General features: G+C 33.6%; 1 protein-coding gene across 1 annotated transcript in view; it reads right to left on the bottom strand.

Moving 5' to 3' along the window:
• The window catches only part of LOC108915857 (transcription initiation factor TFIID subunit 5), a 30177-nt gene extending 16122 nt beyond the window's left edge, over nucleotides 1–14055 (bottom strand). The window contains exons 1-2 of the mRNA XM_018722001.1: nucleotides 13864–14055; nucleotides 13208–13793 (exon numbers count right to left, since the gene is read on the bottom strand). Of these exons, the coding sequence (XP_018577517.1) occupies nucleotides 13208–13793; nucleotides 13864–13920 (643 nt within the window). The 5' untranslated portion in view covers nucleotides 13921–14055. The remainder of the gene's footprint in view (nucleotides 1–13207; nucleotides 13794–13863) is intronic.
• Between the last annotated feature and the right edge of the window lie 354 nt (nucleotides 14056–14409).

Below are 14409 nucleotides of genomic sequence, written 5' to 3'. Positions count from 1 at the left end.
TATTAAATTGTTCATTTAGGGATAGTTTATTTATTTATTTTCACCATTTTGGACACATTGACATGTACATATACAGGGTGTATTTAAATGGAGGGGCATAAATGATACCAGATATTCCTTGGGTGAAAATAAGTCGATTTAACCTAACATACCTATATCCCAAGTCGCATAATAAAAAAGATACAGGGTGTCAAATTGAAAAATAAAAAATGGTTTTTCCTTAATAATTTCTACAATTTTAGTCAGAAACGTTTCAAATTTTCTACGGAGAGGTTTTTTAATGATGGGAAAAATTATATAATAATGATTTTTGATTGTCGAGTATGAGGCGCCCTCTACAGGCAATGTTACTCATTGAATATGTAGTAACTTTTTTGCCAATCCCCGTATACAACTTTTAGTAACAAAATATGAAATATTGGACTGTTTTAACAAAAAAGCCAACCGTTGAGGAGATATTTTTAATTTCATAAATTAGTGTTATGGATTTATATCTTCACGAATACCAAGGTACAAACACACTTTTGTTGCCTCACAGTACTTATTAGTAGTGTATGTTCTGTATTTTAAAATTCGACCAAATGGGGGCGCAGGAATCAACTGAGACAGCATTATTTTTCCTGTTTTAGATTTACTTTACTCTTTGTGTTTATTAATTTAGCATGTGTGAATACACTTGTTGCATAATTTCTATTAAATGGTTTTTTCGGTGTCTATTAAAAAACACATTTTCTTGTGGACGTGAAATTATTTAAGTCCAGTATTAAAGAAATCTCGTATGAAATAACAGTTCAGGTGAAAAAATATTGCAAAATACTTATTTATTGTTAGTTCAATAATAAAATTATTAGAAAAAAGACCAAAAGAACTAAAACCAAGATTCACTTAACAATATTCAATAGATAATTTAAGAGAAACAATTGGCTGACAATAAAAAAAAAAGATTTTTTAAAGGGAAAAATAAACTGACCAATAAGATGATCTCTTATAAATTTTGTCCATACATTTAAACTAAAATTCTGTTGAAATTTGGATGTACAAACTTGGTGAGGATTTTCGTCAGATCATGAGTGATTATTGTGATGGTTCACAAACCATGTCTTCGAAATGACGCTTCATCACCAAACAAAATACTGGATAAAATATTTCTGTTTTTCCTTGAAATGTTGATATACCATTGATAAAAATCTATCCTGATAGATAGATCCGCAGCAGTCAATTCCTGCACAGGTTGCAGATGGTAGGGGTATAAAAGATTATCATTCGCAATTTTCCTAATCGTAGTACGTGAAACGTTATACTGTGTCGCCAATTTTCTGGTACTAGTTTCAGAATTCTGATCTTGTAAATTGCTAAGGACTTCTTCAAGTTCCACATAGCGAATAAGACGTCTTCTGCAAGTACCTTCAGGACGAGGTTGAATGTGTCCGTTTCCTCGAAGTCTTCTTTCTACCGCTGCAAAAGTTTTTCTAGCAGGAACACGACGATTGGGATATCTGGCATGATAAAGTCGTACAACAGCAGCACAGTTCTTGTAACATTCCAAAATACTTGCTACATACTCGTCATTAGTATACATAATTTGTTATTTTATTCAATTCCAAAACTATTTAATATCTAGGACGCAGGTAAATTGTGACTAAAATCAATTAACACTTTAAACTAATACTTCAAAATTGCAATTTGCAAGTATTATCAAATGACATTTGATCGATGACTCGATTTTCTTATTTAAGCAACTCGAACCTTGGTATTCGTGGAGGTATAAATCCGTAACACTAATTTATAAAATTAAAAATTCTCCTCAACGGTTGGTTTTAGCCATTTTCCATAAGTATACCTTGTTTGTTTAAAAAAGTCCAATATTTCATATTTTGTTACTGTATACGGGGGTTGTCAAAAAAGTTACTACATATTCAATGTATAACGTTGCCTGCAGAGGGCGCCTCATACTCGACACTCAAAAATCATTATTATATTATTTTTCCCATCATTAAAAGACCTCTCTGTTGAAAATTTGAAACGTTTCTGACTCAAATGGTAGAAATTATTAAGGAAAAACTATTTATTATTTTTGACTTTGACACCCTGTATCTTTTTTATTATGCGACTTGGGATATAGGTATGTTAGGTTAAATCGACTTATTTTCACCCAAGGAATATCTGGTATCATTTGTGCCCCTCCATTTAAATACACCCTGTATATGGTAAGTCACATTTGTAAATACACATTAAAAGTAATCTACATTCACGTCACAACATAGAAAAATTTAAAATTTGAACTTGCGTTATGAAAAGGTTAAAATACTTCACATTTACAAGCAACTAAATTAAACGTACAATGTATACTTTTATCACAAAAATAGTATGTGTATCCAATTTATGGAATTACGGAACTTGGGTTCTCTAGTTTATTTAATGGAATATTGCTTCAAAGAAGCGAGGGAAAAACTGAACAGAATTCAGAGATTGGCCTGTTTTGGTATAACAGGGGCGATGGCATCGACCCCGACAGCTGCACTAGAAGTCATGCTAAATCTACCACCGCTGCATATAGTGGTGGATAGAGAAGCGCGGCTAGCAGCATATCGACTAAGGAATAACAACAACTGGAGGGGTAGTTCCTATTCCAGGATTATAGACACATCTATGTCGGAACCAACTTTTAGGATGGTATCTGACAAGATGGTACCAAGGTTTCACTTCCACAAGCCTTTTGAGACTCGAATAGAGGATCAAAGCAAATGGGAGGAAAAGTTTAATACCCTGGAAAGGTGGAGCCTAGTATGGTTTACAGATGGCTGCAAAATTACCAGAGGGACGGGTGCAGGAATATATGGACTCAGACCCAGATGGAGTGCAAGCTATAGTCTTGGGGAGTTCCCTACCATATTGCAAGTAGAAATTTTCGCGATAATGGCGTGTCTGGCAGAGAATGTACGTAGAGGTTATAAACGTAAACTCATATATATATTCTCTGATAGTCAAGCTACAATTAAAGCTTTGGGCGCACACAAGATAAGTTCAAAACTGTTCTAAGGAGCTCATGGAGTATCCTTCGAAGGAAAGAGAGAATGATTTACTGAGCTTGAATAGAATCCGGCTCAGGAAAGTGACAGGACTCATAACGGGACACTGTCACTTTAGGAAACATCTACATAAGCTAAAGCTTGTAGACAGTCCGGTCTGCCGAGGATGTGAATCGACATAGCAGAATGGCGCTCCTTGGGAGATCCTACTTGGAACCCAAGAAACTGAGAGAAGTGTCAACAAGGAAACTTTTGGACTTTGTAAAAAGGACAAATCTACTTGCTGAATAAGACTAGTAGTTGGACGCACAATAGGCCTAATCAGGCCGCACTGCTATGGGACTTAGTATGACCAACCACTAGAAGTAGAAGTAGCAGAAGTAGGAGTAGTTGCTTCAAAGAAAGGCGTCTGCAAGTTCATAGAAAAATACAGTCTTCAGCGCTGGACGAGGCATGGCTCTTTAAATGTCTTGTCACTTTAGTTTTGTAACAGTTTATAATGCGTTCACACACAGTACAGGTCATTTCCTTTAATACGTTTGTCCCTGCAGAGGCAGCCTTAACCATTGCGAGGCTTTGGGCGGCAGATCTTTGCGAGGCCCCGGAAAGCAGATCTTTGCGAGACACTTGTTCTTCGTGAAATGTACGTAAATCGAATGTGTAGATATTTCCGATGATTTAAGAGAAATGCAAAAGTTATAAATTTTCATTTGAAATATTATATGAGATTTTTAAAAGTTAACAAATACAAAGACAACAAATTTTTAATAATGATAAAAATAAGGTACGAGATTCAAACATATTTTTCAATTATGTTTTACAGTCATATTACAAAAAATATTATTATTATAAATTAATTGATTTTCATATCGATCATTAAATAAATCTAAATGAGAAATTTTATTTAGGCACCTATTACTACCTACTTCTCTATAACTAATAGCTAAGAATTATATAGTTTTAAATAAAAACTTTTTTTTACTCGGGTTGTTGTACGAGGCCCCCTGCAAGCCACCCCCTAAGGCTGCCTCTGTGTCCGTATAACCTTCGGGATCACTGTCAAACCACATTTGAAATAATTCCTTTCTATTTCTTTACTCTTTTGGCATTTTACTTCACTTTTCCCCCCAAACTAATAAGTAGTTGCTAAAGTAAATTATGTTAAAATTACGGGTGTGAAAACAGCCACAATTTTACAATGTGGCAACACTGCACACTGTAACGTGTACATGTCTTTAAAGTTGCAATTCTCTATTACGATCTGTTAATACCATCCGTTTGCTTGCAAATGTTCGTTACATATCACTTTTCACCCCTGTTTAGACAGATGTCATTGTCGGCCCGTTATAAGGAGTAAAAAAACGAATATAGGTAAAAAAATTACAGTTCTCTTATTATATGTCAGTGAGATTTGTTCACTATGAAATATTCATTACACGTCCTTCTTCAATCTTGATGAGACAGAACTCAGTGTCGGGCCCTAATAAGGGGTCAGGAAAAAAAAAAGAATATAGGTAAAAAAATTACAGTTCAGTTATTATGATCTGTCAGTGAAATTTTCTTGCTAAGAAATGTTCATAACACGCCCCTCTTCAATCCTGACTAGATAGAAGTCAGTGTCGGGCCATAATAAGGGAGCAGAAAAAACATACGAATATAGATAAAAAAAATTACAGTTCAATTATTATAACCTGACAGTGAGATTTGTTCTGTAGGAAATATTCATTACAAATGTCTCTTTAATACCGATTAGACAGAAGTCAGTGTCGGGCCGTAACAAGGGGTAAGGAAAAAATAAGAATATATGTAAAAAATTGCAGTTCTCCTATTATGATCTGTCAGTGAGATTTGCTCTTTAGGCAATATTCATTACAAGTCCCTCTTTAATACTGATGAGACAGAAGTCAGTGTCGGCCCTAATAAGGGATCAGGAAAAAAATAATATACGTAAAAAAAATGCTGTTCTATTATGATCCGTCAGTGAAATTTTCTAGCTAGGAAATATTCGTAACCTGTCCCTCTTCAATTCTGATTAGACAGAAGTCAGTGTCGGGCCGTAATAAGGGAGCAGAAGAAAATATACGTACATAGATATAAAATTACAATTCAATTATTATGACCTATCAGTGAGATTTGCTCTATAGGAAATATTCATTAGTAGAAGTTCCTCTTTTATCCTGATTAGACAGAAGTCGGTGTCGGGTCATAATAAGGGGTTGGGAAAAAAATACGAATATAGGTAAAAAAAATTACTGTTCCCGCATTATGCTCTGTCAGTGAAATTTGCTCGATAGGAAATGTTCATTACAAGTCATTCTTTAATCCTGATTAGACAGAAGTCAGTGTCGGGCTGTAATAAGGGGTCAGGAAAATAAAATACAAATAAAGGTAAAAAATTACAATTCTCTTATTATGGATCTGTCAGTGAGAGTTGTTCGCTAGGAAATGTTCATTACAACTCCCTCTTTAATCTTGATTAGACAGAAGTCAGTGTCGAGCCGTTATAGCAGAAAAAAATATACGACTGTTGGTAAAAAAAAACATAATTCTTTAATTATGATCTGTCAGTGAAATTCGTTAGCTAGGAAATGTTCATTATACGTCAATCAGTGAAGTCAGTGTATTAAAGTGGACGGAAAAGAATATAGGAATATTGGTAAAAAAAAATTGCAATTTTCCTATTCCGATATATCAGTGAGATCTTAAAAATGTTCATTAAACGTTCCATTTCACTCTCGAGTAAAGAGAAATCAGTGTAGTGTCGTAATTAACGGAACTGAAAATGATATCTGAAAATAAATTTAAAAGTTGGGACTTTATTATTATTTGCCGGTACGATCTGTTCCCTTGGATTATTACTTTTAATTCTTGATTTGATGGAAGTCAGTATCGGTCCATAATAGCGGAAAATACCTATGTATTTATTATTGTTACATTAAAATAATTATGTGATTTTTAGGACCCGTCGTTGAAATCTGTTTACTTAGATGTGCTTATTTTGGTTGAGACCACATAGTTGATTTAACTTTTTTTGTTAATGAACAAATTACATAATTGGCACCTATTCGTTTCTATGACTACACATCTTTTATGAAAAAACATAGATGACACTAGTTTTCGGTCGATTGTTCGGTATTTGTTTCAATTTCACTGCCGCAATAAAGACACTTACCTTTCATGTCCTCTTTCTGAAGTGGTCCATGGATTGAGGAATTTCAAGGGATTCTTCTTTTTCTATTTGTTGCAAGAAGTATATAATAAATAACCCGCAGTTGTAAGTGTCGCTTTGGTAGATGTGTCTCATTACCTCCGATGTCAATTTTTTACGTATATTCTTATTTTTTTCCTTACCCCTTGTTACGGCCCGACACTGACTTCTGTCTAATCAGTATTAAAGACATTTGTAATGAATATTTCTGAAAGAGCAAATCTCACTGACAGGTCATAATAATTGAATTGTAATTTTTTATCTACAGCGTGTCCCACTAGTGCGGGAAAGTCCAATATTTATGTTAAAATGAGGAATATATGGATTTTTCTTTTTACTGTGTTGCTACATTTCTCGGAATGTACAAATTAAAAATATATTCAACTATACAGGGTGTTCCACTTTTCCTGGACAGACACCAACTTTGGTTTTTTAAATGGAAACACACATTTTTTATATTTTTTTCGGATTCTACATCAAAAATAAAGGGTACTTTGTGTAGAATAGTTCTATTCAAATATTCACAGTTTTTGAGATATCTCGCTTGAAAGGTTTTTCTAGTCGATATTGGTTGCTTACATTTTCTGATACTGACAGGTTATACTAATAGCTACTAAGCCCATTTTTTTATCAGATGTTTAGTAAGGATGACTCTTCCGAATCATGCTCCAAAAACTGGCCTGCGTTATACAGGGTGACCAAAATATCATGTCAAAATTGCCAATTGAAAAATTGAAAAATCTCGATTTTTTTAAATGCAACGCCCTGTATATTTTCATACCATGAGATGCAGAATTAAATTCTCTACAACTTTGCTATACCTGCTCCTATACCAAAATTCATTAGTTTTTCATGAAATCTCATTTCTATGAAAAAATGCGAAGTTTACAAATAGCTTATATGTAAAATAACGTAGTAGGCTCCTGTCAAAGGATAATCTGGAAAATTTTCGATTCACATAAGGTTTAATAGAAAAGCGACAGTAATAATTGTGAAATGAATTACTCTAAAGAAGAATTAGTAAATAAATAATAGAATAATTAGTAAAACTCATGGTAACTGTTTATTGGCAAGTCGTATTTACCAAACTAATAATCCAGATTTACAAAGATATCCTCGTACAAAGTGTTTTGTAAAACTGAAGGAGAGGTTTGAAAGAACAACAAATACAAATTATGAGAAGACAACAAGAACACACGCATGCAGTCTCCAAAACAGTAAATTAACATCGTGCATTTCTAACAAAAGTAATAAAGACCTAGTTAAATTAGTAATTAACAGGTAACCGCTCAAAATGTCTGCCATTTTTCTATAGACATTGAGCAATTCTACGACGAAAATTGCTTGACACATTTCGCAGCATTTCCGGAGTTAGGGTCAAAAAAGCATTTCTTATCTTTGCCCGTAAATCTTCTACATCTGTCGGAGGAGTTTCATACACCCTGTCTTTTATATAGCCCCATAAAAAAAATCAAGACAAGACAGGTCTGGGGATCGGGGAGGCCATGGAATTGGCTACCTATCCACTTATCTGGATACAAATCATTTAAGTATTCTCTAACCTGAAACAGTTTTTCTATGAATTTACATAACTTACATAATGAGAAAACTTACCGCCAGTGTGGAATGTGCAGGGGCACCATCATGTTGGAACCACTGACTGTTTAAGTCATCCGGAGGAATATGTCCCTGCAATTGGAGCAAGTCGTTTTGTAAAAATTGCAAATACCCATTACCAGTTAAGTTTCCTTCAAGAAAATGTGGTCCAATGACATATTCTCCGCATATTCCCGCCCAAACGTTGACTTTAAAGCGGTGTTGATGATCGTCTTGTCTTATTAATCTGGGATTATGATCGGCGTAATGGTGATAATTATGTCGACTCTCTCGACCAGTATTGGCAAAGGATGACTCGTCAGTAAATAACACCTTTGAAAAAAAAATTCATCTTGTTGTAGCTTTATAGTTGCCCACTCACAAAACTGTACTCGCTTCTGAAAATCTTGCTGTGTTAAGAATTGGTGATGCTCAGAATGATAGGGGTGGAAGTTGTTTTTCTTTAACGTTCTATTAACCACACTTTTGGAAATACTAATTTCATCACTAATTTCTCTGACACTTGTAGATGGATTTTGGACTGCACATTCCAAAATGTCAATTTGACTATCCTGATTACCACATGCGTGTGTTCTTGTTGTCTTCTCATAATTTGCATTTGCCGTTCTTTCAAACCTCTCCTTCAGTTTTACAAAACACTTTGTACGAGGATATCTTTGTAAATCTGGATTATTAGCTTGGTAAATACGACTTGCCAATAAACAGTTACCATGGGCTTCTCTTCTTCTATTAAACCTTTCTTTCTATTAAACCTTATGTGAATCGAAAATTTTCCAGATTATCATTTGACAGGAGCCTACTACGTTATTTTACATATAAGCTATTTGTAAACTTCGCATTTTTTCATAGAAATGAGATTTCATGAAAAACTAATGAATTTTGGTATAGGAGCAGGTATAGCAAAGTTGTAGAGAATTTAATTCTGCATCTCATGGTATGAAAATATACAGGGCGTTGCATTTAAAAAAATCGAGATTTTTCAATTTTTCAATTGGCAATTTTGACATGATATTTTGGTCACCCTGTATAACGCAGGCCAGTTTTTGGAGCATGATTCGGAAGAGTCATCCTTACTAAACATCTGATAAAAAAATGGGCTTAGTAGCTATTAGTATAACCTGTCAGTATCAGAAAATGTAAGCAACCAATATCGACTAGAAAAACCTTTCAAGCGAGATATCTCAAAAACTGTGAATATTTGAATAGAACTATTCTACACAAAGTACCCTTTATTTTTTATGTAGAATCCGAAAACAATATAAAAAATGTGTGTTTCCATTTAAAAAACCAAAGTTGGTGTCTGTCCAGGTCCAGGTCTGTTTAGGTGACACAGGCCTATAATTCAGGTGTTAATTGATGAATCCTTTGTAAATTTTAACCACTTATACAGACCAATGGGGTGCACATTTGAGTATCATTAAACTTACATATATCCATAGGTGTGCGCTAGGGGAAATTAAAAGGGGATCAATTTTTGGGTATTTTTTATTAGCGAATAAAATACGGAAATGCTGATGCCTTAGTCTTAATCAGTATCATCGAAAATATACCCATGTCAAGTTTCATCCAAATCGTATACAGGGTTGTACAGAAAATTCATTTAATACAAATGTAAATGATTTAGGTGACACAGGCCTATAACTCGGGTGTTAATTGACGAATCCTTTTCAAATTTTAACCACTTATGCAGACCAATGGGGTGCACATTTGAGGATCATTAAACTTACATATATCCATAGGTGTGCGTTAGGGGAAATTAAAAGGGGATCGATTTTTCGGTATTTTTTATTAGCGAATAAAATACGGAAATGCTGATGCCTTAGTCTTAATCAGTATCATCGAAAATATACCCATGTCAAGTTTCATCCAAATCGTATACAGGGTTGTATAGGAAATTTGTTTCTCTTATTTCCCCTAACGCACACCTATGGATATATGTAAGTTTAATGATTCTCAAATGTCCACCCCATTGGTCTTCATAAGTGGTTAAACTTTGAAAAGGATTCATCAATTAACACCTGAGTAATAAGCCTGTGTCACCTAAATCGTAGCCACACTGTATACGTGTTTTCTTCTGCTCCCTTATTACGGCCCGACACTGACTTCTGTCTAATCAGAATTGAAGAGGGATTTGTTACGAATATTCCCTAGCTAGAAAATTTCACTGACGGATCTTAATAGGAGAACAGCAATTTTCTTACGTATATTCTTATTTTTTTTTCCTGGTCCCTTATTAAAATTTCACTGACAGATCATAATAACTGAACTGTAATTTTTACCTATATTCGTTTTTGTTCCTAACACCTTATTACGGGCCGATACGAATATTTCCCACCTAGAAAATTTCACTGACGGATCATAATAGGAGAACAGCAATTTTTTTACGTATATTCTTATTTTTTTTTCCTGGCCCCTTATTACGGCCCAACACTGACTTATGTCTAATCAGGATTAAAGAGGGACTTGTAACGAATATTTCCTCCAGAGCAAATCTCACTGTCAGGTTATAATAATTGAACTGTAATTTTTTTTATCTATATTCATATGTTTTTTCTGCTCCCTGCAACTTTAAATACATGTACATGTTACATAGACGAACGGTCCACCCCTAAAAAGATGCTTAGAAAATGAAGGTCACTGACCATGAGGAGAGGCCAGAATGAAACCTTTTGTAATCGATGCATTGAGTTATTGCGAACAAAAAACCTAAGTAACATCTTTGTGTCCGAGTGGCAGGTAATTTGTTATTACCAAAAAGTTGCAAAATAAAAATATTGCAAAAAAACGCTCTGCAAACAATTTTCTAAGGTAAATTGGGCAAAAATAAACACTTTTTGTCTCTTGACATTTTTTCGTAGAACGCTTCCTTTTCGAGCTAGGGGCGATTTAAGGTCGAAAAATGGCTAAAAGTTGCCAACTTTAAAAATTCATATCTCAGCTCCTACCAAAGCTTTCGGAACGTTCAAAAGCGCAAAATGATCCTCGAGACTTATACTTTAATGTAGTTTTTTTTTTAAACCAGCCCCTTTTTTTTAACCCGTTAAATTTGCAGCTGAATTTCGGCCGCTAGTGCCCACGCGCCACCCCTACGTATCGCTATATATAGATATAGCGCTGTCGTGCATATAATCGAATAAACGCTATTCATTCATTACTTGTTACAATTTTTACTATTTAGTATTTCTAACACTCATACATATTTTCAAATTCATCAAATATTGTATATCATATAATTATTTATAAGATTTAATAATATGAATATGATATTTAAATGAAAAATAAATTAATTAAACATTACAAAAAATGCATATATCAAAGGTATTTATTAATACAAAAAAATATATTTACATTTAAATATAAACTTAACTATTTAATAAAAAATCAATTTTCAGTCTCCGAATCAGTATCATCAGTTTGTATTTCTGCATTTTGACATTTTATAGAGCAATTGCAAAGATCGCAACATTTGAAGCCTTGTGATAAGCAAGAACAAATGTCTTCATCGCTGCAGGGTAACTTTCCACTGCAGGAACATATGAATTTTTGTAACATTTCCATGGCCGTATCTCCTTCAAAATAATTGTAGCACAATACATTATTTTTTAATATCCAGCCATATTGTGTTGGGTCGAAGGATGTTATGCTTGCAGATCTTGCTTGAGACCATTCATTGATTTGCCATTTAACACGCATAACATGTTGTAACAATACAGGCTCTGCCGGAGGTATTGATGATGGTATTGGTATCATGATGATTCGATATTTACTATACTATCATGTACATACTAGCTATTGGGAATAATAAATATTGTATTAAATAACGAATAGCACAAGAATATTTTTCGAAAACTTACCTGCAGTTTTATACAACATTGAATATTCACATACGTTGCATGATTGTTTACAGACTAATAAAGGATTGTTGCACTATGACAGCACAAATGAATATTGTAGAAAATGTATTATTTATTTTTTATACATTATTTGTCAAATGTTCACTGTTATTGCCTGATGCCAGACAATAAACTAATGATCCATGCGACACCCGATCGCTGCAGTCTAATCCATTGCGCTTGTTTAAACAAGTTATAACAAGTAATTCGCATAAGCGCACGTTCGCGAAAACTCGGTTAGTTAATATTTTGGTTGACTATCTATGCGTATCCTTTTATAACATTTTATATTCTAGTTCTAAATAATTTTTTGATATAAATATAGTTATATATAGTTATTATTGTTGAAGCTACATTAATGAAGATACAGTTATAAATATAAATCAATATATTTGTAACGTAATACATATTATTTTCCATTTAAATATGATATTCATATTATTAATCTTATAAATAATTATGATATACAATATTTGATGAGTTTGAAAATGTGTATGAGTGTTAGAAATACTAAATAGTAAAAATTGTAAAAAGTAATGAATAAATAGCGATTATTCGATTATATGCACGACAGCGCTATATCTACAATGGCGATACGTAGGGGTGGCGCGTGGGCACTAGGAGCCAAAATTCAACTGAAAATTTAACGGGTTAAAAAAAGGGGCGGGTTTTAAAACAATACTACATTAAAGTATAAGTCTTGAGGATCATTTTGCGCCTTAGGAGCTGAGATATGAATTTTTAAAGTTGGCAACTTTTAGCCATTTTTCGACCTTAAATCGCCCCTAGCTCGAAAAGGAAGCGTTCTACGAAAAAATGTTAAGAGACAAAAAGTGTTTATTTTTGCCCAATTTACGTTAGATAATTGTTTGCAGAGCATTTTTTTGCAATATTTTTATTTTGCAATTTTTATGTTAATAACAAATTACCTGCCACTCGGACACAAAGATATTACTTAGGTTTATTGTTCGCAATAACTCAATGCAGTGATTACAAAATGTTTCATTCTGGCCTCTCCTCGTGGTCGGTGACCTTGATTTTCTAAGCATCTTTTTAGAGGTGGACCGTTCGTCTACAGTGTGCAGTGTTGCCACATCGTAAAATCGTGGCTGGAAAAGCGTGGCTGTTTTCACACCCATGTTAAAATTTATAAATATATACACTTATATGCAAAGGAATTTTGAAGATTTTACTGTATCTTGAAAAACAAGCAAAATATTGATTTATTTTTTTAAGCAACATTAGGTAGAACTATTTATTTCAGCACGATTCTCTTTAAAAAATTGAATAAAATTTTAAAAATAGGTAATTATTTACAAATTCGAAGCAACTTTTTTAATCAACTTTTGTAATACTTTTTCTGTAGTGGACACCTCTGTCACCCCCCCCCCCCCTGCTGGCTGCGGTTAGTGGTTCAGATTCTACTTATGTCACTGTATATCATTATTTAAAGATGGTACCTTGTCTTTTAGCTTCTCCTCCAATGGCTCCAGATGTAGCATCAATTTGTTTTTTATTTCGAGCTACACCTTCATACATATCAAAATATAAATGTTCTTGAATGATGTTAAGTAAAACAGAAGCCTTCTTTTCATTCAGATGTCGCTTTAATAATGATAAAGTATCTCTAGATATTCTAATAATAAATTGGTTGGATTTGAATGTATCTGCTAATTCATTTCCATTCATATGATCTCGTTTTATAACCAGAGCTAATTTTCTTAAGTCATCCTGATAGTAAGAATCTTGTTCTGGTCCAAATTTCTTCATTAAGGAAATAGCTTTCTCTGTATGTCCATTGTATACCAATTCTAAGTACATATGTACAAATACAGGATATAAAATAGTTCCTAGTTCATGTTTATAAATGTCTAATGTTCCTTCCACAAAATATTTCAATTCGAGATAAGAAGCTTCATATGTTTCTGGATCACCATCACTTTTATATCCAGTCAAAACACTGTTTACAGAGGAATCTTGCTGAAGAACGTGGTCATCAACATTATCCGCAAAGTTAGCTTCTTTACGTAAGAAATCTTCAGTGCCCTAACAGTACAAAAACAATTTTGTTTAAAATATTTATCTGTATACTTGTACCATCCTAAAAACTATTTACCTTTAAATTATATTTTTTGAGAATTTGCAAAACCGCTGAAATTTGCGCTTTATCCATTTTTAACTATCACTACTATCAGTATCACTTATCAGTAATATTAATATTACTAATATAAGTAATATACAACAAAATACCAAACACTCATTTTAATACCATAGACCTTGACAATTGACCTTATAAACTACTGGACTGCCAAACCACAGCTCATTAAGCTGTGGCCAAACTGTCATTTTGTCTTTATCAACGGCAATCGGAGAGACGTGTGCGAGAGAGATAGAGTTAGTGCCGGCTTATGCTTCATTCATAGAACTTCGACTGTAGGGCGCTACATTTAATTCAACCAATCAGCTATACTCGATTCCTTATCCCCTTTTTCTATTGGGTCGTATTTCCGTTTAAAGTTAAAATGATGTACTCGATTAAGACCTCTTCGAGCCTCGCGTTGGGCGAAATGTACTCGGTTTTGTATGTTCGAGCTCTTTGGGTTGGAATTTTTTATTTTATTTGGTTTTGTTTTGTTTTGTTTTTATTTTATTTTGTTTTTTT

The sequence above is a fragment of the Anoplophora glabripennis genome, unplaced genomic scaffold, assembly GCF_000390285.2.
Source record: "Anoplophora glabripennis isolate ALB-LARVAE unplaced genomic scaffold, Agla_2.0 scaffold1788, whole genome shotgun sequence".
NCBI lineage: Eukaryota > Metazoa > Arthropoda > Insecta > Coleoptera > Cerambycidae > Anoplophora > Anoplophora glabripennis.
Note: the sequence above shows the minus strand (reverse complement) of the source record. Positions and strands in the feature narration are given on the sequence as shown.